Source organism: Cygnus atratus, chromosome 11 (assembly GCF_013377495.2).
Source record: "Cygnus atratus isolate AKBS03 ecotype Queensland, Australia chromosome 11, CAtr_DNAZoo_HiC_assembly, whole genome shotgun sequence".
NCBI lineage: Eukaryota > Metazoa > Chordata > Aves > Anseriformes > Anatidae > Cygnus > Cygnus atratus.
The window spans coordinates 11,374,282-11,398,899 of NC_066372.1; the positions used below are offsets into that span (position 1 = coordinate 11,374,282).

A 24,618-nucleotide genomic window follows, 5' to 3' on the forward strand; every position below is an offset into this window, starting at 1 on the left:
CTCGGTGCGGGGGAAGCTGCGGGAGAGCCGGGCCCGGCTGCGGGGCCGCCACCCGCGCTGCCTTGCCCAGGCTCGGCCCGTGGCTGCGAGCCGGGAGCGGAGCGGGGCCGAGGCCGCCCTGCCCCGCCGCCAGGCTCCCGGGGGCTTCGCACCTGCCCGGCTTCGCTTCGTCTTACCCAGGGCAAGGCACCAAGCTTGGGGTCTCAGATTTTGTGGGGCATCCAGCGTCTGTGGGGGGTGTAAAACCGGCCCTCTTGCTGCTGTGTGGGACGGCGAGATGCCTTGCCTTGCAAAAATAACTTTTTTTTTTTTTTTTCTCCCTAGAAAATACTGCATCGACTGGGGATGATGTAAGTTCAGATCTCATTTTTTTCCTGTTGTTGGTAGTGTTTGTGCAGCTTGTGGTGTTACTTCAAGCATACCTTAGGGGTGGCAGGCACATGTGGACGTGCTGGTATAGTCACTCTGGGATTTAAAACGCTGGGAGAGCGTGGTGCTGAGCTGTTTCCAAGCAGTCGTGTCACTGGGATCTTGCACAAACAGATGCTCTGTCCTGCCACAGTCTCTTTCCCCTGATTCAAGGTGGAGGAATGCAATGATGCTTTGATCTACAGCACCATTTTGCCAATGGAATTATGAACCGGAACTGTTTTGCTTGGCCATTTTTTAGTCCACCTTGTAGACTGGAGAAACTGGTCCTTAACCAGCATTTTGCACTATGAAGTTTCGTCTTTCAGTATGCCTTCTAATGCCAGGTGCTTGAAGCGTACTTAAGCTCAGGTCAGTTGATTCTTGCAGAGACTGACAATATGATTGTGCAAAGTGTGCGTCTATGTGTTACCTACAACAAACAGGCTTGTAAGTACTGTAAATGTGATTTTAAACATCCACAATAACTACATATTAGGCTCTGATACTATGGTGACATCCGTGCACCCGCTCAGCACTGCTGCCACACCCAGGGCAGCTTTATCCACTCAGGCTGTTTCTCTCCTTCAGCAGCGGAGGCGGTTAGAGCGACTGGAGGTGAGCTGTACTCTTTCCTGCAACATGCTTGAGTAGAACAGGGCCAGGTGAGGGTTGAGTTTGTCTTGGAGATTCTGTACTTCTAGAGATGGCAAAGGAAGAAGGAGCCCTAACACAATTTCATGCTGCAGGATCCTCTATAGAATGAAGCTTGCAAAAGACAGATCCTCTTCTTCAGGAAAATCAGGTGGCTGTGACACAGGGAGGTCATGAAGGTGCAAAGAAGACGCCTGTTGAGCGTCACACTAGCTGTTGTGCAAAATGGATTCCCAGTCTGTTTTGTCCAAAGGGACCTTTTACTGCTTCTCTTACACAGAGTTAGAAAATCCTTTGGTCTTACTTGCACGTAACCATACACATAAGCTGTATATAACCAACCATATATAGAAAGGGGAGGACCTGCCTGTACAATTAGTTTTACCGTATTCAAAAACTTGTTAAAACATGCTAATGTGTTGATTGTGTTATAACATGCTGTGGTGTTGCCTTAGGTTAAAACACTTTTTCCTATCTTCATATGTTACTGTATGGAAGTATTGAATAAATGAAAAAAAAAGAATTTAAACAGTAGAAATCTGTGCTTTTTAATAAGAAGTATTAAGAGTATTTACTTAACAAAAGCTAAAAATTACTATATTATACAGCTGGGTAAAATAAAGTGGAAGAAATTACATCCTTTACAGATGTGAACCATGTTTTGACTTGCCTATATGAGACGTCTCTCTTAAGTGCAGCTTTGGTGAATTCTAATGAAAAATTAGAACTATTTTAAAGACTGAAGTGTGATCACGCTAATGAAAACTCATATACAGTGCTAATGGAACCCTGACTAAATGAAGACTGGATTCTTCACCTCTGTAAAAGATTGTCAGTAGTACATCTCACTTTTTGTAGTACTGCAGCTAACATCAAAGAGAATTCCCACTCCTTGGTGCAGGCCTGTAAGGACATTGTAACGTTTTCTGCACAATCTACTGCTACTGTGTAAATGACAACCAATGATATGGCAAGATAAATGCTTCCTGAGACACAAAACAGGTATCAGCACTGGAAAAGAAATGTGATGAAGGCTGGATTTCAGGTTTCTGCGCCGATGACAAATGCGACAGCCCGCCAAAGTGTCTTGGCTTGTTCTCTAGTGCCCCCTTTTGGCTGCCAGTCCCAGGAAAACAACTAAACTGGCCCTGACTTGTCAACAGGTCCTTGAGTGAGGTGACAACATTTAAAGAAGGATTAACTGGGTTTCCAGAAAGCACGTGGAGAATTCGTGCCTGCAGCCGAACTCAAAAGTGCTGCAAAACCCAGGCAGAGCCCGGCCAACTGCGGCAGTGGGAGCCCTGCCAATGCGTTCGCCAGGTGGGTGGCTGCTTCCTCATGTAGGAAATAAGTGTTTTCTCTCTTGTACCGAGCAGATCTGCTATGGTAGCACCTTGAGGATCCAGGTCTGTGGTACCTGCGAGGTGATGCTTGTTCTTCGGAAGCCGATTTGTGCTTTCTCCAAAGCTGTGTTAGATAACTCAAGGGCCTAAAATAATGAGTTTGTAAAGACTGATACAAATGTGAAGAGTATTGAGAAGGTATAGTTATCTCCAAAAAATAACAAGGAAAGTTTTATGACCACTATCCTTTGACTGAAGGATATAGATTATGGGACCTCCGCTTTACCATGGTCCCCAATTTTTGCGCTGTAATAGTTTTGGTGAGAACCTGAGCATGAGCACTTTCCAACCGGGTTGCAACCAACCAGCCTAGGAGAAGCATTTCAGGGCCCAAGACACCATCCCTACGGCAAGCCTGAGGCTCAAGGCCAGAGCAGCCTGACAGACCAGCGAGGCCTCAGGATCATTCGGGAGCCGCCACACGCCCCAAGTCCTTCCTCCCCGACCCTCACACCCTCCTGAAGCCCCCGTTCACCCCAAGGAGGGGCCGCCAGGCGGTGCAGCCCCTCACGCCCCTGCCCGCGGAGGGCCGGGAACATGGCGGCCCCGTCCCGCTGCCCGCTTCCCCCCGCCTTTCCCCGCGCCGCCGCGCATGCGCGGCAGGCGGCACCGAGGCCGTATCCCTCCGCCGCTTCCCCCCCACCCCCCCCGCTCCGGCCGGGGCGGCGGTGCCGGTGTAAAAGCCCCCTGCCCGCCGCAGGGTAAGTGCCGCGCGCCCCTCCCGCCGCTGCCCGTTCGGCCGCCTCGCGGTGAGGCGCGGGCCGGCGGCGGCTGCGGCGGGGAAAGGAGGGGGGGCGCAGCGCGGCGAGCCGCAGCGCCCCTCCCCGCCCCTCAGCCGCCGTGTCCCTCCGCCGGGCAGCAGCGGGGACTTTTGTGTGGGGCTTTTGGGCGCCGATGAGCGGCGGCCTCCGGCGGCCCCGGTTGTTGCGGCGGCGGCGGCGGGCGGGCCGGCGGCACGGTAAGGCTCCCGGGCCCCGCGGCCCGTTTCTCCCCCACACCCTTCTCCCGGGCCGGCTCAAGCTTTTCCAGGTCAGTCAGCGCCTTTGTATAGGGCCCCGTTACCGGATGTGGAAGTCGATCTCTTCGCTGGTAAAAAATAATTCCACTTCCCCCGGAACCCGGCGCCGCGGCTCCCTCCGCAGCGCCCAGCCCAGCCAGGATTTCCTGTCGGGGAGAGCGGGCGGGCCGGCCGGCCTTCCGGGGACCCCGCCGCGAGGGGGGCGCGGGCGGCGGCCCGGCCCCGGGACCGGGCCTCGGCCTCGGCGGGCCGCGGCCTGGTGCGGGGCAGGGGCCGCCGTGGGGCCGGGGCCGCCGTGGGGCCTCCCGCCCTGCGGCTGTCCGGGGGGCTCGGGTCGGCCCCGTGGGCCCGGGCCTCGAGTGGGGCTTGGGCCCGGCCCGGCGAGGAGCCCCGCGGCCGCCGAGCTGCATGGGAGGGCTCGGAGCTGGAGGGGGCCCCGGGGGGAGCTGCTCCGCCAGCCGCAGCTCTGCGCCTCGGAAAGCTGGTGGGGGGTGAACGTGGGGCAAGGCTCGCTGCTGCGGGCCCGGGGCTCGCTTCTCTCCCCGGCAATCCCAGTACTTTCTGTTGGCCAGACCGTCCGATAGGACGCTGCAGGAAGGTGCCGTAGGAAGGCTTCCTCATTCACAGCTTTTAACTTAAAGCGGTTGTGTGGAGGCCTTTAGCCTGTTTGCTAAGGTGGTTTTTATTTAACGGCGAACGCCGCATGGTAAACGTGCTGATAGTTACGAGTGCAGCCATTGGAGGCCTTTAGCGTAGTGGTTTTTTGAACTGTTGGTGAGTTTTGAAGCGCTAATAAGACTAAAAGCTGTTTGGATGAGGTGCCTGTAGGGGTACAGAAATCTCCTGTGAGTAAGGTTAAGAACATACGTGGCAGAACCTAATAATCGCTGCGCACTAGGTATCGACTCTCCCTCCTGACCGACATTCATTCTTTCCTAAAAGCAGTTTATGAGCTCTTTTTTTCAACCCGTGTGCAAGAAATTGTCAAGAAAGATTCCTCATAATAAAAATGTTGCTTTAATTAAAGAGACTGGCGATTTTTGTTTCAAAGTATTCTCTTCCATTTTTGATGAATGAGGCAGATTCTGAGATTGTGTTATGGTTCAAAGGCAACATCACAAACCCTTATACTCTGCATCTCAATCCTATCTGCTGTAATATAACCTCTTTGTTATCTAGTGCCGAATCTATCTGTGAAAGCTTTGTAGTTCGCTGGCAGTGCCAACCCAAATCTTGGTGCCAGTGGTTCACCCTTGTTGCATAATAATATTTCTTAGATGCTGCAGATGTTGTATTTTGCCGTTAGGGGCCAAATCTCTACTCTTCTTCTTAAGGGCAAGACTTTTTTTGTAAACGCTTGCATTGTTTAATGGAACTACATTGATGATTGGGTACTAATTTAATTTAATGTATGAACCGAATTGGAATATGGACCTGCATAAACACAGGCTTGAATACATTCACCACAAAGTTATCCAGCTACGTGTTTGCTCTTCTGATCTGTTCTCTTAGGTATTTTTCATCTGATGCTGACATGGTCCAACATGAAGGGGATGTTTCTGTTTAAACAAGTGAGGGAGAATTTAATGAGCACAGCACAATCTAGAGGAAAGCTGAAAGCACTGAAATTAAAACATTTTGCTATTAATGAATACTTTCTTGGAATTAGGTGATCTTTAAGGTCCCTTTCAACCCAAAGCATTCTTGGATTCTACAATTAGGTTTAATGCAGGCCTTTCAGTTCCTTTTAAAGTTACAAAACTAATTGAAATGAAAAGTTGGGTTAGAAGAGTTGTTCTAAGTTCACTCAGGTTGTTGATGGAAAAATAGAGAAGAAAACGAGTTGGACCTGTTAGTTCAATTCTAATAGTGATCAAAACTGAATGCTTGATTAAAGATTTAAATAGTTACTGCTAACTGTTTAAACTTTGTATTCTAAAAATATTTTTTTATGTGGTGTGGATAGGTGCATAAAATTAACTAGAAATTGCTATTCTCAGTTTTGAGAGGTACTGTGCAACGTTGAAATGAGTGGGGTAAAAACATTTCTGAAGATCAGGTCTGGGGAAGGAGGTTGAATTTTTTGAAATAAGAAAAGGAAAAAGGTGTATTGAAAAGGGCTTTCTTTTTCTGGGTGTAAATGGATGCCAGAAATGATGGGTTTCAAGCTATCTTCCATTTATAATCCTGCTGTGTGCCACTTGAGCAGGGGGAGCCTCTTACCATTTTCTAGATCTTCGCTTGTCTTGGGGTTTGTAGAAGTGATTACAGATCGTCATCGTAGATGTGGTGTATATTGATTCACTTGACTCTCTGGTAAATTACACTGCTGCACTCATGCTGTTCTAGTGTAAGTACATCTCTCTTAGGAGCATGCCTTGCTAGAAGTGCACCAGCAGCTGGGATATCTCCACGTTAGCAGGTGTTCTGCAACAACTATTTGTTTTGTGCCGGTTGATTTTGACCGGCTGATGCTCAGTGCCACAGTGGCAGAAGGGGACCAAAGGCCAGATCCGGCACCCACTGGACAGGACGCTGGTCCGAAAGGTGCTGCAGTGTTTTAAGCCAACCTTAATAATCTTCCTTCGGACTGCAGGCTTCACTGCTCTGTTACCTGTAGGCTGTGGTGTGGACCCCAGGCTTCCCAAGCTGCATGCTTTTCAGCCCCTTTCCCTCCCCACAGTCCAATTCGTGTGCACTTCTGCAGTTCCACCTAAGCCCAGGTCAGGTGCTGTTGTGTACCCCTCTGAAGTGACATGACCTCCAGAGCTTTAGAGAATGTGTAAGGCCTACATCTAAGTTAAGTTTTAAGATACCGAAGAGCAGTATGGTTTCCTTTCGAACCAAAGTGAAATTGCAATAGTACCTTGATGTACATTTAATAACCAGTTAATTGTGGCACCTGGCTAACGGCACTCAGCGGAATGCGTTGCAGTAACGCGGTGTGGAAGTTCAGGAGGTAGTGAATGCTGAGAAGCCCAAACCCAGCAGAGGCTCTTCCCTATTTACCCCGTGGTAGACAAACCCCTCTGTTCACACAGTGCATGAGAGTTGTTACAAGTCTGAAAACATACTCGGATTGCCATAAGAATAAATCCAGTAGTCTCAAGACTATTTCAGAGCCACTGATGCTTCTGGTGCCTGAAAGATTGCTCTTAGAGAGCGTTGCCCGGGCTGGATGGAGATGCCGGTTGCAGAAGAGCTCCCTCCGGCGCTGTGCAGCGGAGCTGATTTGTGTCACTGTAGGGAGAAGCAGTGGCGCTTACCTGCGAGTGCTGCTTTGAAGTGGAAATCTCATTTTGATTTAAAATATATTTTATTGTGCTATACACAGAACTTTCGATCGTATCGCTGTGCTGTTGTAGTGCCACAAAATGGTCTCAAGGGGGCAGCCGAAGGATTCTTTTGGCAGAAGGAAATTGTGATACTGCAGACCCTTGGCATGTCCCGGTACTAGCACTGAAAGAGCTTGGGGGAAAATGCGGGGTGTTTATTACTTAATGGGTTGCTGACCTTATGGCATGGGTCCTTGGAGTGGTCTGCCAAGTAGAGGTCAGCTTGGGGTCGATTAGTCCTGAGAAATGTCATAAATGCTGGTATTGGTTGGTTAAAAGTGACTGAACGTGCCCAAGTAGTTTGTCAGAAAGGCATCGTTTACGGCTGCAGTGTGCTATTGCTGTACAATGTGATTTTTATTTTTGAGTCCAAGCGTGCAGCTCTGCTAGTTCTGTCATTTTCTTCCACTAGATGGCCTGAGCATGCTTTCAAGCTCTCTAGGAGATCTCAAACTTCATTTCTGAAATAAATGTTATCGTAACTGAAGTTAAAGTTCTACATCACACACACATGTAAACTGATGTGATGTTTTGTGCTAGTTTAAAACACAAACACTTTATATTAACTAACGCTTTCTTCGGTTGATATAAAAATACACGGTGGTGGAGGTGGTATCATGTATGATCTTCCAGGTCCCTCTTTTTCCTTTCCTTAGTTAAAACATTTCGTTTCTTTCTTTTTCAGGCCAACGTAATTGATTGATTGATTTTTTTTTTTTTTTTTTTTTTTTTTTTGCTGCTTGCTTTTGTTGTACAGAGCTTTGGTAACAGCTTTGCAGTTAATTTTACCAGTATAGATGGTACAAGGAAAATGAATTGTATTTCTGAATTTGTTCCTAACTTCAGTAATTTGGATTGTTACAGCTTTTCTTTCACTTCTGAGGTTCCTGATGTGGTATTAGACCATCAGAAAAGTCTTTGTGTGCTTTTTTCCCCTCCTAAATTGCCATCCCTCACACCCCTCCAAAAAAAAAAAAAAAAAGGGTGCCATATAGAGGGAATACTTTGCTCCTTTACTTCACTGCTGCACTTGACAAACATCCTCTCTGCCCTACTGTTTTGTATCATTACCCTTAGTGTCTCCTTTTAACGGGGACAAGTAGTAGGTTTTTCTCTTATTCCTGTTTCTCTTTTGCTTTTTCTCTTCATGGCAGAGAGCCAGCTGCTGTCCCTTCCTCTGCACCTGACCGTGTGCTCCTTCTTTCCTTCCTTTTCCCATTGTCTGTATTTGGCCTGCCCTTGCCACCTTCCTGCTCCTCTCTCCTTTTCTGGCTGGCTAAGTCAAAATGTGCTTGCGTGCTAGGATGGACGTAAATGGAGTATTATCTTGGCGGAGGGAATATTGGTGCCAGCAGTCAGTTTTGCTCCTGTTTGTGGCTCTACTGATACATGCTGGAGTTCTGTGTTTGCAGTATTTTTTCCCCCTTCCTGCTTCCTCGTTCCTTCCAAAATCAATAACTTTCAGCTCATTTAGCAACACGCCACACAGTTTGCCAGTTGACCCAGGTGCAGAGAACTTTCTAAATAAGGTGGTTTTGTGGTAGAAGTATAGGCTTAAGAAAAGAGATTAAAAATGATCCTATTGGGATTTCTTTCTGAACTCATACACTGACACTCTGCATAGGAGATAGGCTGCATGGCCTTGTTACTGCTGTTATTAGTCATCAAGGCTTAACTCTTAGTTGTGACTGGAAAGCAAACTGATGAAAGTAATTCTGTTCTTGACATCCTGGTAGTGGAAAGCATAGATACAGGACTGAACATTTAATACCATATTTTGGTTAGTAGCATGAGTTACGATTTAGTTCTAAATTTTATTATTGAGCATATTTAATAGCAAGTGTGAAGCAGAGTGGGTTTAAATCTTTGCAATAGGAATGTAGATAGGTGTCTTTTGTTTACATATAATTTTACATGCTCTAAATTACACATCTTCTACGTGTTTGTTTGTTTTTTTTTAAAAAAAAAAAGGGAGATAGGAGATTACCTAAAGATGACGCGAAAGTTTTCCAGCCAGTGTCTCAAGTCTACAAACTTAGCACATTTTTAGTAGCTGTAGGCAGCTGATGGAGGTAGTAACATTTGTTTTCAGGGAGATATTTTAGTCTGTGTGTCTCATGCAGATAGCACAAAAATACGTGCCTATTGCTTTGTGCTCTATCTAGGAATACAGAAATTATTTTAGGGTGAACAAAATGAATGATAGTTATGGACAAGATGCCAGAAAGGTGCTGTATTCTTATCCATCTAAATGCTTTTGCATAGTTGAATTTCTTAAATGTGTATAGGCATTTTGGATAAGTGAAGGTAGTGTCTTTGGACATGTGGCATGGCGTCTCTGACTTAGTACCTTTTGAAAACTGAACAAAGCTACAGAAGGCTGTGGTATCAGGTGAGAGCTTCTGAACCAGGTTTTCTTTTAAGAAATATGCGGCTAGTCCACTTTAACTTTGCTTTGATATAATGTTGAGACTGCTATGGTTACAGCATTGTAATACGGAAATCTTCACCCCAATGTCAGTTCTGTTTGACTGACAAAAGTAATTCTAAAATCAGTCTGCTTCTTGCAGTCAAGCAAGGTCATGGCTAAAATACCAGCTTATAAGTCTGAACTTTAAAGTTTTTGAACTTTCAGAGTAGTTCAGAAATAGTCATTAAAAGACATTACAGCCATATTTGTGCGCTTAAAACAGTATTAATGTTATGTATATATTGTTTTCTTTGTGTTCCTTTATGTCCTTCACTAGATGTCACTAGTAGATTTGGGAAAGAAACTTCTAGAAGCTGCACGAGCAGGACAAGATGATGAAGTTCGCATTTTGATGGCAAATGGAGCGCCTTTTACCACAGATTGGGTAATGAAAACTTTTGCAGTGTTCAGTAAATTCTTTTACTTCCCTCACCTGAAAAAGAAAACAGGATTATTACAAATAAGCATTTATATTGCTGGCCCTGGGAGTTTCTTTTTGAAATCTTGCGGGCACATCATTTGATGTCTAATTCAAAATTAAATTTCGTTGTTTCTTCGTATGGTCTGATCTTCTACTAAATTTTGTAACAGTCTGAAAAAGTTCCTTCTGATGGCTGTTAAAATGAACTTTGGAGTGGTTAATAAGGGAAGTAACAATCATCCTCCTACTTACAGTGTTTATACGTTTAGTATAGCAAGAGTTCTGAATTAAGACAGCAGTCCCCGCTACCTAATACATGCACTTGAGAGTTTCCTGATATAGGTGCTCTGAGGTGCCTATGCTTTAAGTGGGTTGTGTAGACTAAGGCAGGTATCTAAAATTTTAGGGTATTTGCAACCCCTTAAGAACTTTAATCTATGTGGTCACCTATCTGTCAAGTTGAGTCTGTTTTGAGCAGGAGATTAGAGTTAGATGACTTCCAGAGGTCCCTTTGGATGTTATGGTATGTTGACCAATACTAAAAACAGGGTTAGGCCCTTTGAAACATCACACCTTAAAAAGACAGGAGAAAATCTAAAACGGTGATCTGTTTCTAGTGTGTTGTCATTACTGAAAAAAAGTTAAACTTTTTTTCCTCCTTATACTCTGTGAAAGCCTTGATAGCTTATTTCATTGTGGCTGCAAGGGAAGATAATTTGAAGTGGTGGCCTAACACCCAAGTTTGATAGCCCCAGAATAAGAAGAAATACTTCATACTGACATCTGTTAAAAGTCCACTTTTTTCTGTTAAATTACAGTTGGGAACATCTCCACTTCATCTAGCAGCACAGTATGGACACTACTCAACGACAGAAGTGTTGCTGCGAGCAGGTGTAAGTCGTGATGCCAGAACAAAAGTGGACAGAACTCCATTACATATGGCAGCATCAGAAGGCCATGCCAGCATAGTAGAAGTCTTACTTAAGGTAAGAACTGCTGAAACAAGGTCTGAGCCAGAGATATTACAATGGTTTGTGGTAAAATGTGTGATTTCCTTTTAGTTGTGAATCTAACATCAAGACGTATTTATACTGTATGTATTGGGAGCTTTGTTTTCCTATTCAGTTGTAATTTATTTTAATATTAATTAAAATCGTGATTTCAGGTGAATTATTTATTGCTGTTCCAAAAAATATTCCTTTCTAACTTGGTATTGTGTGAGTAACAGCTTTTAGAACCAAGAAAGGTTATGTTTTGGGGAGTATTCGGTCCTTTGAGGTAAATAACTAGTGGTACTTAGGTTGAAGACCTTATACATTTATAGTTTTCTTGAAAGGTAACAGGACACTATGGCTGGAGAGAGACAATTTTGGGCTTTGTTTCATGAGTGGCATTATTTAATTCATTTACTTCTAATGACATAGTTTACTCAATGTTGTTTGTAGCATGGTGCCGATGTCAATGCAAAGGACATGCTCAAAATGACTGCACTTCACTGGGCTACTGAACATAACCACCAAGAAGTTGTAGAACTCTTAATAAAGTACGGAGCAGATGTTCATGCTCAGAGTAAATTTTGCAAAACTGCATTGGACATTGCAATAGACAATGGAAATGAAGACCTTGCTGAAATATTACAGGTAACTTTTAATTCATGATGGTAAGGGAATTTATAGCAAAGTACTTGTTTACATGTGTGATCAGCTAAGGTTTTAATATAGCCGTAAAATTTAACGTATTGCCATATTGCCAATATTAACATACTTATCAACATGCTTGTCTTCAGATTTCAGCCAAAAAATGTTTCTGACATGTTTAGCAGAGCACAGGATGTGACACTGTATGTGTTTATTGCATGAATATAACTAGGGAGATCCTCCCTGTTTGTGTGTAATATTCAATTATTCTAGTTCTTAGAAGGTAAATAATTCTTCGTATCTACAGTTGGAATGATATTACTACCTTTGTCTCCTAGATTGCAATGCAGAACCAAATCAATACGAATCCAGAGAGTCCGGATACTGTGACAATACATGCAGCAACACCACAGTTCATCATTGGACCTGGAGGGGTGGTGAACCTAACAGGTCTGGTATCTTCTGCAAATACATCAGATGGAACGGGTATTTAGTTGCCTACAGGATAGCTAGGATTTTACATTTAGTGAAAAGGCTTTAGGAAAAATAATGGTAAGAATAGAGTACTTGCATATAACTATTCAGTGTTCCTTACGTGTTGTAAATACTTAAGTACTTAATTTATCTTTATGAAGGAAGTTCTTTTATCAGTTGTATTTATTTCACAAACGTGCTTTCAGAATAGCACTCTGGTTTAGCAGAAAGTTGCCGAGAACAGTGTGTATTAGAAACTTCAGTACAATAAAAATGTAAAAGGGGTTTCATTGGCTGTTAAAATATCAACTAACTTTTTTTTCCTCCTTCTAGATGAGACAGGAGTGTCTGCTGTGCAGTTTGGAAATTCATCAACATCGGTGTTAGCCACGTTAGCGGCTTTAGCGGAAGCATCAGCACCGTTGTCTAATTCTTCAGAAACACCAGGTTAGAAAGCCATGTTACTAACAACTTATCTTCTTTAATAAACTAAAACAAAGTATATAACTGGGGATTTTTGTGATATAGTTCGTGCAGAAGCAAGGACTTTTTTTTTCCAATGTTAACAAAAACCTTCCTTTTCTTTCACCCAATAGATTGGTAGATACATGTGTACAACTATTGCTTAATAAGACTTCTGACCACATCTGGTCAGAAATTTGTCAGCCTAATGCTACTAATGTTCATTCTTGCTGAAAGTGAGCATAATTCAGGAGATTGAATTCACATCTTTGTCTACGTGCAGTCTAGTTGCATTTGGTTTGAGACTGCTTCCTTTGAATGCTTCTTTCCGCTAAGTTATGGGAAATGGCCCCCAATGAGAAACTTTGTGAGGCCAAAATCTTTGGTGCTTAATTCTCACAGAATTCAGCTCTGCAGTAGACATCATTCTTAAGGACACAGCTTTCACTGGAGGTGGAAGGACTCCCAGACTTGCTGGCATGACAGCTGCATCCCAACATATATCTGAGTTGTCACCTCCAAGTATTTTGAAGTCCTGCAGAATTTCTGCTTAGTCCAGCTCTTCTAATTCTTAGAGCAGTGTCTAAGTGCAGCTATACTATTCTATGACATTTATATATTGCAAGTGAAGTGGATGATTCAAAACCAAAATGTGATGCCTTTAATTACAGAAAAAGCGGATGATGTTTTCAATCAATTCATATATTTCAATGAAACTCAGATCTAATTGTAGGAGAGAGAAACTTGAGAGAAGGGATTGTGTAGGATTACGCAGTATTAGATGTGTACCAAGAACTTGGTAGTAGATAGACTTTGGTAGCTGAGTGTTCTCATGTTTCATGGACCTACCCTTGCAGTGCCCTACTGTAACCGACGTTACATGTCAGCAAACCACTGAAGATAAAACATTGTTAGAGTGTAGGCAGGAGATGACAGGCAGGAAGAAATACACTTCAAACTTTAATGCAGTAGCTTCTCACCTTCAGTAATGCAACGTCCATCATACTTAACCCTCCTGTGTAGTTCAGTTTTTCTACTTTGATTTTTATGCAGAAGTATGGGAAGTCTTGCAGCATCTTACTTACAGTAAATGGTTTCCTGGAATCTTACTCCTTTAACAGCTTATAAAGGATACAAAAGCAGCTTTTCATTACTGTGCATCAACAGTAAGTGTGTTCAAGTGAAAAAAAGAAACCCAACATACACACACACACACACACACAAAAAACAAACCTCAAAGCCATGTACCCTCTCTGTTGTGCTCATCTTGTAAAAAAATAAATAAAAATAAAAAAATAAAAACAGTCCACTTACATTTCCTAAAATTGTAGAGGTGAAAATTCTGGTTTTGGCTTTTATTTACCCTCCTGTATTTAAGGTTGTATAAGCTTGGATAGAGCAATTAGATTCTGCCTTTTATGTTGTTTATGTTGTTTCTTTCTAGATTTTTCTCTCCCTTCCAGGTGAACTTTACTCTGATCTCTTCCCTCTAGTTCCTCATGGCTTACAGTTAAAAACACTCTAATTTTGTAAAATCAAAGAAAGAAATATGCTTCTCATTGTAGCTGAGTAGAATCATGCTTGTTTTTAGTTTTTACTCAAGTGAAGTGCGTATGAGAAGATGAATGTTATGTGCTAATATGATTCATAATGTGTGTATGGAGCTCTGAGTGGAGAAAATTTAGAGAAGTGTCTGGTTTAAGGTGTGTATTTGGAATGCAATGTTTGGTGTGCTGTAGTGGAACGAGGCGTATCTCATTGTGCGTGCAGGAGTTCTCCCCTGTGCATGCTGCAGAAGAAAATAACACACATTAATTTAGAAATTCTTGAATATATCAGTGCTTCTGTTTTAAATTACTTAAACTTTCCTTTATCGTATGAAATTGTGTGATAATTAAGGTTTATAGGGATATAAATTAAAAGAGTGAGGAAAGAATAAGGACTTTATTCGTGTTAAAGAAAAATACTCCCATAAATACGTTTTCAGACAAAATCTCAAAGGTTTTTATTCCAAGGTCTCATGCAGAAGTCCTAATGTCTCCTTCCAGAATGGAAAGCCCAGCGTTGAGTTTGAAACTGAAAGATCAGAGCTGTTTGCCACAGCAGCTAGTATTGGCAGTTGCAACTTGGAATTCTTTGTCACAGTAGTCTCTTACTTGGAAGCCAAATCAAGTTCAATACAGTACCACTTATTCATGTACAACTTACTGTTTTGGTTTACGGAACAAACACTCTCTGAATATTTAAGCAGTGCTATAGGACAGTAATCTCTGAACATAAAGATCTTCAGAGGGCAATGACTGCAGTCATTTGAACTACAGAGTGACTGTGTGTATGTTGTATTGTAATTAATTTAAAAGATGAAAGCTTCAGGGTTTTATCTACCTTCTCTCATCTCAAGCATCACAACACAGCCTATAGGGGTTTAATTCCATCCCTGTAGATAGGAAGCCCTCTAATGTCTATTATTTAAATCAAAGGCTTTGCTTTTACCTTACAAATTGAAAATAAAATACAGAGTTAATGTGCCTGAGATTCTTTGATTGTGTTCCTAGTGATCTTGCTCTTTGTCTCAGTATCGTGTTGTTTTAAGAAGATAAGGGTGGTAGTGTAAGGCCTCAGTTACGGTGTGTAGTACAAGCTGTGGTATGTGCCGTTGTTCTGAATGCTGAATTCTGTGTACGTTGCAAAAAAATATTTGTATTCTTAAAACAACTCTTGATGCAATGTTAACACTGAACCCAAGTAGTCTTTTTTGAGTGGGGTGTGTATATTAAGAAACATAATAAATAAAAATAGATTATACCGAGCAAGGTAAAACAGAACAGAATTGCATATATATTTCAAAATGTTAATGCTTTATGTTAAAAATGCTTTATGTTTTTCAAAATGTTAATGCCTGGTGAAAGTTTTATATTAATGACATAATGTGTAGTAATGCATTAATTTGGGGGAGGATCACCTTTGAAACGACATGGAAGAAATTCTTCCTTGGCTTTAGCAAAATGCATTTGAAATCATAAACTTTAACTTATAAATTGATTTAGTTCCTTTGCTAATCTGTTGATAGTTGTGGCGACAGAAGAAGTTGTGACTGCAGAATCTGTGGATGGTGCTATTCAGCAAGTTGTCAGTTCTGGAGGTCAGCAAGTTATTACTATAGTTACAGATGGCATTCAGCTTGGTAATCTGCATTCAATTCCAACCAGTGGAATAGGGCAGCCAATCATTGTGACCATGCCAGATGGACAGCAAGGTAGGTGGAAACTTGCATAGTTTGAGAATCCATTTTACATATAGTAATAAGTTGTTAGATGCAAATAGCTTGGAAATTTTTGTGTGGTAATTAGTTTGAATACACTTTTGAATTCTTTCACTGCAAAAGGCTCAGACATACGAGCTATGGCAGTTCAGTGAGTTGCCATGTGTCAGCTGAGCTTCTGCATTAGGAGAAAGAACAAAAGAATTACTAAACGGTATGGGTAAGACATAGGACATACAGGGGCAAAGTGGTAACTGCTTGCTTTGCCCTCAGGAAGTCTGGGGTTTTGGAAGGGGGCAGTCTCAGAACCAGTGAAGCCAGGATGACAAAAATTGTCCCTCTTGGGCCCTATGTACTTTGTTTGTGGAAGCTGTTAGTGTAACAAGTGCTGTTTTGTGGCAAGCGTGTGTTCTGGATGGGTTCTTTTCAAGATGCTCTGCCAATGAGTGCTATTTAGGCAAAAGTGATTTCTCTTTTTTTCGTGAGGATTCCAAGTACGAAGCTTGAAGAGTTGTACGTTGGAGACAAATGATTTGGTCCACCATGTGTATGAATAAGTACAGCTAGTTGTCAGAAAGCATTCTTCAGTAGCATATAAATAGCTAAAGCTTTTAGAGTGTTTTCTCTGCACTGGCTTTGTAAGTCACTTTTGTAGAGCTGGCTATATAATGCACTTGTATAGAGTTGCATTTTTTTAAGGGAAATACTTTGCATTTTACTGCTGTTAATAAAAATATCTGAGTTTTATATTGTGCAAATATTGTTTGAACTAAAGTGTATTTATATGTACAAATACGCTTTCAGTATTAACAGTTCCAGCAACAGATATTGCTGAAGAAACTGTGATAAGTGAAGAACCGCCAGTCAAGAGACAGTGCATTGAGATTGTTGAAAATCGTGTGGAGTCTGCAGAAATAGAAGTAAGGAGTCTCTTACGTGATGTGTATTAACCAGAGTGTGCAGCACTGAATATGTGGTTGTGCTTTTTGGTGTTGTTTTAAAGCTAAGTTTCTGTGTAACAGAAGAATGAAGAGTGTGATACAATAACTTGTTCAGTCTCCCCTGTTACTGGAATTTATCTGTTACAAGGTTGTTGTAAAAAGAATACAGGAGTGCCTTTTGCTTCATCCTCTGTCCTGCACATGAAAATGACATTCGTTGAAGTTTTTGGTAGTTTAACGTTTTTTTCCCTCTAAGATCACTAGCTAGCTTTTAAAACTAGATACTGATAACATATTATCACGTAACTTGACATGATAGCAGTGAATGAGAATACTGTCCCCTCATCTGTGTTTTATGGCCATATGCTTGTCCTGATTGTGAGATCACATTCTTAGCAACGTTTCCTTACCGTTCATGATAACTAGATAACTGTTAAAGGCAATATGAAACAGTAAGATTCTGGGTTTGTCAATTTTTATCTTTCTTTTTTTTCCCTTTTTTAATTCTGGAGCAGTTTTCTATTACATATCTTTGCATCATAATGTTTTTTGAAATTACAACACAGATGACCTATCAACATTAAGAGGGCTTTTCATATATGATGAACGGATATAGCCATTCAATTTAAAACTGTAGCTTTTTTTAAAATATTACAACAATAGGTCAACCATCTAATCCCCTTTTATGTTAATTCTAACTGTGCTGACTAGTTGTGGTGAAAAGTTTATGAAAATTGCTGTCAGGCTTGACTAGGCTGTGAGTTCTCATTTTGTCAATTCCATGCTACTTCATTTATCAAAGGTTGTATTCTCTGACTTCTGTTCACATTATTGAATAACAATTTGTGCGCAATTGAATATTATTTATTGTACAGTGTGTGCTATGCCTTGTCCATGTCTAGTAACAATAATTACCACCTTTCATCATTGACTTTCTCTGTCCTTAAGTTGTCATATCAAATACTTTTGGCCTTTGCAGCTTTGTGGTCATTACAGATTATCATGACAGTTAAAATTTTCTTGCTGCGTTTTTTAAAATTGTATGACTGTTACAATAAAAACTTTTTTTTTGTTCACACTTTTAAACATCTGCCTGAATTATTGCTACAGGAAATTACCTTTCCTTAAATAATAATTGTTAGGTAAAGGGGAAAAAAAAAATTCAGATTGGTTAAGGAATAAATTGACCTGTTCCTAGTTACAGATAGTTGGTATAATAATGCAAATAATTCTTTAAGGGGACTGCCAACTTCAATTAGATATTTTAAATACTTTTATAGAATTTTAAAAGTAGTTGGTGAAAATGAAGGACTCTATTTGTTTCCTTTAAGTGCTAGTTTTGATGACTGACCTTGTCCCTGATTATACAACTGGAAATACACGTACAGACCTCTGCCCCTGTGTAGAGGCCGGTTGACTTCCAGAGCCTTGGTGTGGTGCTCCCCATCTTTGGTAACTGGGGCATTAAGGAAGTGCACGGGAAGTCAGTTCACTTCCAAGTTTATCATAGTAGAAGTATATATCTGGATATGGAGGGAGTGCGACCCCTTCCACTTCAAAATAATTTTTTGATGTGGAAAACCTTTATTACTGATGATTGGTTTATTTGCCTCATCGGTGATTCATTCCTTTATTTCATTATAAAGACTTGATTTGAGGCAAAGAGTGCTGTCTTCAGATGCTTTAAACTCAGTGTACAAACAGTTAATTGTAGTTTGAAAATCTTAGTTCAACTCCCTCCCACTCATGAGGTGACAAACCTTCTTGTGAAAGTATTGTGAATAATTAATACTGTAGTGATGTTTTTTGACTTTCTCATTTGCCTGTTAAATTCAATCATTGCAGCTCATTTTTGAGAGGGATAGCAGTCTTCCTAAGCTGTGTGATGTTTAATTAAACATATGATGGCAGCAAAAAAAACACTGTCATGCACATGGTCTGTTTTTCATTTTCACGCATAATTCATTAACATACAGTGAATTGTATTTTCATTCTTGAATGTTACTGTCTTGTTGCATGTTGAAAAGGTGACATGCTTTAGAAACAACCAGGACAATTAGACTAAAAAATTTTGTTTGTAAATGAATTGTATTAGTGAATTCACATTCCTGCTTTTTCCTGCTTAGCTTGGTTATTTTAATTATAGGTACCTCTATCTTCAATATGTAGACTGTTAAGGAAAGTTGTATGTAATAAAGAAAATTCCCTTATAAAATGGAAGATTCCTTAAGAGCACTCAAACTTCTCTAACCTGATTTTTATCTGTATAAGCTTTTATATGGTAGAAAAGGATTTTAGAGAATTAAAACATTTTCTCTCGTGTTCTGAAGAGTGCCCTAAGAACATTTTCTAGATTTGTTGAAATTAAGACCCCAGTTATAGTCGTCCTTAATCTTAGTTGACAAAGTTAAGGAACCAGTTTTCACTGTTCAGTCCACAGTAGGTCTGTAATGTTCCTCCAGAAGCGTTGGTTTCTGTCCACTTCCATAGTTGGTATATTTGGCCCCAGTTCTTGAGCTTATTCTGCTTACATAAAGACTAGGTCTGTATGAAAACTACATGTGTTAGTTCTCTGACAAATCTACATGCTTTGAGTTGCTAGTCTGCCTGATAGTTACTGGTTTTATCTTGCTGTCTCTGCCACTGAGACTCATTTTTTTCTCCTTTTGTCCATCCTTTTCTTAATGTGCTTACACCCAATGTGGCTGTACATCTCTATTTCTCCCTTCTGTGGAAAGTGCTCACAAGAATTGTTCTGAGTTTGATCTCTGCCCATGAGTGCTTACAGTCTGCATGTGGCTGCAGTAGTGATAGTGCCTTATTTTTTGTAATGTGCTGCAGAGCCTCTGGCCAATGAGCTGCTGCTGGTTCTCACCCTTCTGCAGCCCAGTAGACCAGCTCTGCTTCTTGACAGTAGGACATTTAATTGTGTGACAAATTTGTGAGATAGATAATGCTCAGCTCAGATTATGCCAGAGCTCAGTGCTCACAAGAGGGAAGGCCCACTTTGCATGGGTAGCAGGATCCACTGTTTTGACTACTACTTTAAGAATTGTCTGTAGCAACTTTTCCCCAACTTAGTACTCCCCAAGGCTGTATTATGTAAGCTTTGTTGGCTCTGCTTAAATTACATCGATAATTACAGAAATAGCAGTATGTTTTGGTTGGACTGGTGCTGGAACAACACTGGTGTATTTCAGATCCTTTGTGAGATGTAGGCTCCACCGTTCGTTTTGCCTTAGCATTTGGCACTGGTCACTCTAGTAGCTACATGGGTTGGCCATTTATAATGCTACTTAAAAAGCAGAATCCAAATTTTCAGAGATGGAGGCTGAATATCCTTTTCAAATAAGCAACAAGATCAGATGAGCTCTCATTTTATTTCCAAATGAAGCAAATCCATGAATGCTAGCTTCTTTTAGCTCTTAAAACCTTGTGTAAAATCAGGTTTCATTTACAGAGTTAACGCTGTTCTGTTTTATAGCTAGTCTTTCTAAACTTAATAATACTGCTCCTTCAGCTGTTGTTTTTGATATACAGATGCTGCTGTTAGCAATGATCAGATCACCTATGTCATTGTATTTCAGCACATTCAGCACAGCATGTGACTGCTAAAAGTGGCTGTGACAAGTACTGAGAACTGTAGCAAGTAGAAGGGAGGCAGGGTATTTTGTATTTTCAGGCTCTGATCATGAAAATATGTGAGTGTATCAGAGGTGAAGAATAGGGATGCTGTTCTGGGGGTGGGAGGAGAAATGTTGAACAACTGTTTGAGGTGTTAAATGGGAATGTGATGCTGAACTGCTGAGATGGGGATAAGGTGAAAAGGCAACTTACTTTTGCTGGGTCTCAGTTTTTGACAGTTTTGTTTTTGTGGGAAATAGATTGCTTCTCTGACAGCCTCCTTCCTGTGGCTACTTCAGCTACAGTGGAAAAATGATGTGAAATCAAATACTACCTTACTCATAAAATATGATACACTTACTTTAATAAAATAGTATTTGGTTGAAGATCAAAACAAAACTGTTTTTCCAAGCAAATTGCTTTTTCAATTAGGCTCAGTACAGCATCAAACAAAATTATAGTATCGACGTCACTGCAGATAGAAATACATTCTCCGTAGTTCCTGTGGAAGCTTTGTAGGAAGTGGCATTTTCCATATTATTTTGCTTGGAAGCCACGTTATAGCCATCCCCATATGATTTGTATGCAGAATGGTGCATAAGTTAGTCCTCTTGGGTTCAAAAAGCTTACCTCACTAAATACCTGTTAATTCATAAATCTGCAGTGTCCTTGGGGATGTTGTTATACCTCTGCATTGCATGGTATCAATCACTTAAATCACTTCATTTAAGAAACTAAGTATGTATATATTCCAGTTAGTGAGTAGCTGTCACTTTCCAGTGCACACTGCTGATAGGTATCAGTTTTTGTAACAGACAGTACTATCTGATTAGAAATACAATGGAAATTGACAGTCCTGTTAGATTGGATTCCATTCTTATTAGAAGTTGATTTAAAAAAAATCACAGGGAATTGAATCATTGGGAAAATGATACTATGTCATGTTAGTATTTGATCGCTATCTGTTTTTGTACTGCACCGTTTTTCTTTGAAGACTTGCTTATCTCTGCAGCTAAAGAAACTTAGTTTTACTATATTTAGACTTCAAGTCTTACTGTGAGAAATTGTGTCAAGATTCATGTCTAATGTACTGAGCAGCATTCGTATAGGTTTGCCCAAGTAAGAACTGAACAGTTTCTACGTGATGCCCTAACACTTAACCTGCATGTAAAGAAAAAGTATTTGCCATTTTAACTTGCATTTAATACATATTTGACAAAATATTGCTGGTTCTGTTTTTAATAGGAAAGAGAAACTCTTCAGAAGCAGCTGGATGAGGCAAACAGAGAAGCACAAAAATATCGTCAGCAGCTTCTAAAGAAAGAGCAAGAAGCAGAGGCCTATCGGCAGAAGTTAGAGGCAATGAACCGCCTCCAGACTAATAAAGAAGCTGTTTAATAAACGAGAACATACTGCAAAGCCTGTTACTTTCAAAAACCTGCAGTACAATCTTGAACTGTACACTGTATAGGTACAGACACAGGATTACATGATAGAGAAGATGCTACAAGTTGATAACTGGACTTAAGCCGTGAGCTCTGATGAATTTCTTGTAACATAAAAATTCTGAATTTAGAAATTGTGAAAAGTATTTAAAATGAAATACTGTAAATAGTTGTTTTTTTTACAGTTTCAAAATAAGTTGATAAATCTTTTTGAAGGGATCCAGAAACATGAGAAGCCAATGTTTTTGTGAAATTTTTGATTTTAGTATGAATCTAACTTCTGAAAAACAGGACAGTTTTAAGGGTGATGTTGATTTAAGCTGACAACTTGAAAATGAATTATGTGACAAAATGAATTAACAGTTATTTCTACATGATAACAACTTAAACTTCTCTGAATAAGTCATTTCCAGGTGGAAATCTTTGTACAGCTTTAAATAGTTGTCTCAGATTCTCTGAAAACCATTTTTTGGGTTTTTTTTAGGCGGTGAAATTTTTATATTTAATTTCAAATATATCCAAGTAGATTTACCTGTATATGAAGCTAATATTTTTTAAACTTTTCAGTTTGTACATATGCTGCATGTTTTTATAATTTCTACACATACATCTAGCCTAAGTATTTTTCAGCAACGATGAGAAAAATGTTTAGCCTATAGGTCATTTGAAGTAAGCTAGCAGCCAGTTTTATTGTGGATGGTATATTTCTTGAAAGAATGTAATTTGTAATCAAAACAAAACAGAAAATCCTAATTTACATAACAGGCAAAATTTGATAGTGGAGGCATTGAAATTTTGCGTCTTACAGTTTTCACATACAAACATTTTATAATTCGGTAATGAGTGGAAAAGAATGTCTCCACTGGAACACAAAGAGTAGTTCTTTTAGAATATTCTATTGATATGTTTTCCCCAATAGCCTTGACATTATTTCATTGATGCATTTTCTAAACAGACTTTTCCGTTTTAATTATGCAATTGGACAAGGAATTTTTTATGTTGTAGTGATGCTGCTCTTACCTGGCATCATTGTTCTTCACTGTGATACTGTGTTTGTGTGTGTCTGTGCAGTGATATATTATACTTAAGATTTATATAAAACATAACATCTTCAGAGCATTGTAAAATCTTTTAAAGAACCCTTACTATACTGCCTGAGGCAGGTAAGTGAGTGTCTCAATTTTATAACTGGTATAAGCGCAACACAAGGAGTGTTAAACAATTGGCCCAAGACCACATGAATCTGTGGTAGACCTGGGAATGGATCTCAGGAGTTCCTGGCTTCTAGTCCTGTGCTTAGACTGAGCTGCCTTAAGATTGTTCAGTGCTGTGTTACATACATTTTGAACTACTGTGCAGATTCCTTTTTTGTAAGATAAAACTATTTGTGCTTTGCTTTGTTGTTCCATGTTTCACTGCTTTTATGGAATTGTTTATATAAACTTAAGCAAAAAGTCTAGTTTATCTATACTGTATACAGAAGAATTACCCTTAAAACTGTACTCTGGCCTACTTTTTCTATTTTACAATTAAATATCTTTTCCACATATATATAGTGTAGAATCAATTCCATTTCAATTGTTTTTATCTGCACTGGAAAGTCAAAACTGATGTGTTAGGCAGATGTGTCAAAAGAATATGAAAAAACAGTGTTAGACTGAGAAAATCCCACAAAGGTAAGAGGGAAGAGTGGGCACAGAATTGCATTATACAAAACAGCATCAATCTTTCTCCTTCAAACTTGGATGTGAGGTTGTAGAATTGTTAGTTATGAAAAAAGCCTAATATTTATTAATAAGTTGGCAAATGTGATTCAAATTGGTAAATTAGGACCTGAAAATAATCACGAGATGGTAGCAATGCAAATCTATGGTGGTGGTTTTTAGATTATTTTCCCAGTATGTAATAGTACTCAGTTTGTCCTAGAACTTGAAGCAAGCCTTCTGCAGTGACTAATTGGAAACTTAGTGTATTTTAGGGTTTTCTTAAAAATTATCCATTATGTTGCTAGTAAAAGCAGGAAAAAATTAGTCAAATGTGCTGGTTAGACATTTCTCCAACTGAATTATTTTGATCACAGAATAACATTTGTGTCCTCACATCCCACAAACTTAACTACAGTTTAATCTGTGTGAACTCTTAATAACGATAAGAACTTCAGCGTTAGCCTGAGTGGTGATAGTGGTAATGGTCATGTCCAAATGGAGAATTTCCCACGGTTTTTACAGCACGGACCTTTGTAGCAAACAATGAAGAGAACCTTTTCTATTCGTTCTGCTTCCTGTGAGCAAATATTCTATTCCTCACGGTCTGTAACAAAATCATTCCAAGTGCAGGGTAGCTAAAACAAAAATACATTTATCTCTAGTAATATTTACCCTACCTGTAATGTGTTATTACCTATCTTATTCTAGTTCCAAACAGGACCTGCTGTTTGTTCTCTTCTGTACAGAACGAAAGACCAACCTGGTCAAACTATCAGCTTTGAGCAAAAGACGTAGGATATGTGTCATGTGGAGTATTTATTGTGTAGCTCAGCTCTGAAAGCATTGTTGAAAATATTGCTCCTTATTTGCTGTTCCGAACTGAAATCAAAAATGTAATTAGCTGCCAGCTTTCTTTGAACAGGCATGCTTCCTATTTAAAATAATGTATTAGTTACTTGTAATGAGCTATAGTCACAGTTTTTGAGAACTGAGTTCTCTTTGACTTGGTCAGGCCATCCCCTTTCTCACTTTATTTGTTCCCCTTTATGGTAGCATTTACAGTAAAGTCAAGAGAGGTTCCTAAATTCATACTAAGTATTGAGGACATCTTGTTAATTTTTTCTTGATGTTTCCAAGGAAATGTGAGATAAAGCAAATGAATATGCATACGATATGTTGCTGTGTGCTCTTCTTGCACTCTTCTTTCAATGCCTTTTTTATCAATTTATTTTCTTATTTCAGTATATTAATCTGCATGTGTATCAGAGTATCTTTGTATCTCTGAAACAGTTCATTCTCAAATATCTAATCACAGCAGAAACTAGGAATGGTTTTCACACTGTTCTGTAGAAAGTACA

The 24,618-nt window shown here is 40.2% G+C and overlaps 1 protein-coding gene across 6 annotated transcripts; it reads left to right on the top strand.

The window, feature by feature from the left end:
* Nucleotides 1-16: 16 nt before the first annotated feature.
* GABPB1 (GA binding protein transcription factor subunit beta 1) lies at nucleotides 17-23,103 on the top strand. Of its 6 annotated transcripts, none has more exons than XM_035554816.2 (9): nucleotides 17-350; nucleotides 9,566-9,673; nucleotides 10,528-10,695; nucleotides 11,155-11,349; nucleotides 11,685-11,796; nucleotides 12,154-12,267; nucleotides 15,353-15,538; nucleotides 16,349-16,464; nucleotides 21,355-23,103. In XM_035554816.2, exons 2-9 carry the CDS (start codon nucleotides 9,566-9,568, stop codon nucleotides 21,505-21,507), a joined length of 1,152 nt encoding a protein of 383 aa, XP_035410709.1. In that variant the 5' UTR covers nucleotides 17-350; the 3' UTR covers nucleotides 21,508-23,103. The 6 variants fall into 6 exon arrangements, with proteins under 6 accessions (XP_035410709.1, XP_035410708.1, XP_050569024.1 ...); XM_035554815.2 differs by lacking the exon at nucleotides 17-350 and adding an exon at nucleotides 2,186-2,382; XM_050713067.1 differs by lacking the exon at nucleotides 17-350 and adding an exon at nucleotides 3,056-3,166.
* The last annotated feature ends 1,515 nt before the right edge of the window (nucleotides 23,104-24,618 follow it).

What these genes read in the sequence shown, in the direction of transcription:
- GABPB1 (XM_050713066.1), top strand. Translation starts at nt 3,531, where the DNA reads ATGTGGAAGTCGATCTCTTCGCTG. An exon ending in TAGTAGAAGTCTTACTTAAG is followed by an intron (nt 10,696 to 11,154) that starts GTAAGAACTGCT and finishes TGTTGTTTGTAG; the next exon opens with CATGGTGCCGATGTCAATGC. An exon ending in CATGCCAGATGGACAGCAAG is followed by an intron (nt 15,539 to 16,348) that starts GTAGGTGGAAAC and finishes ATACGCTTTCAG; the next exon opens with TATTAACAGTTCCAGCAACA.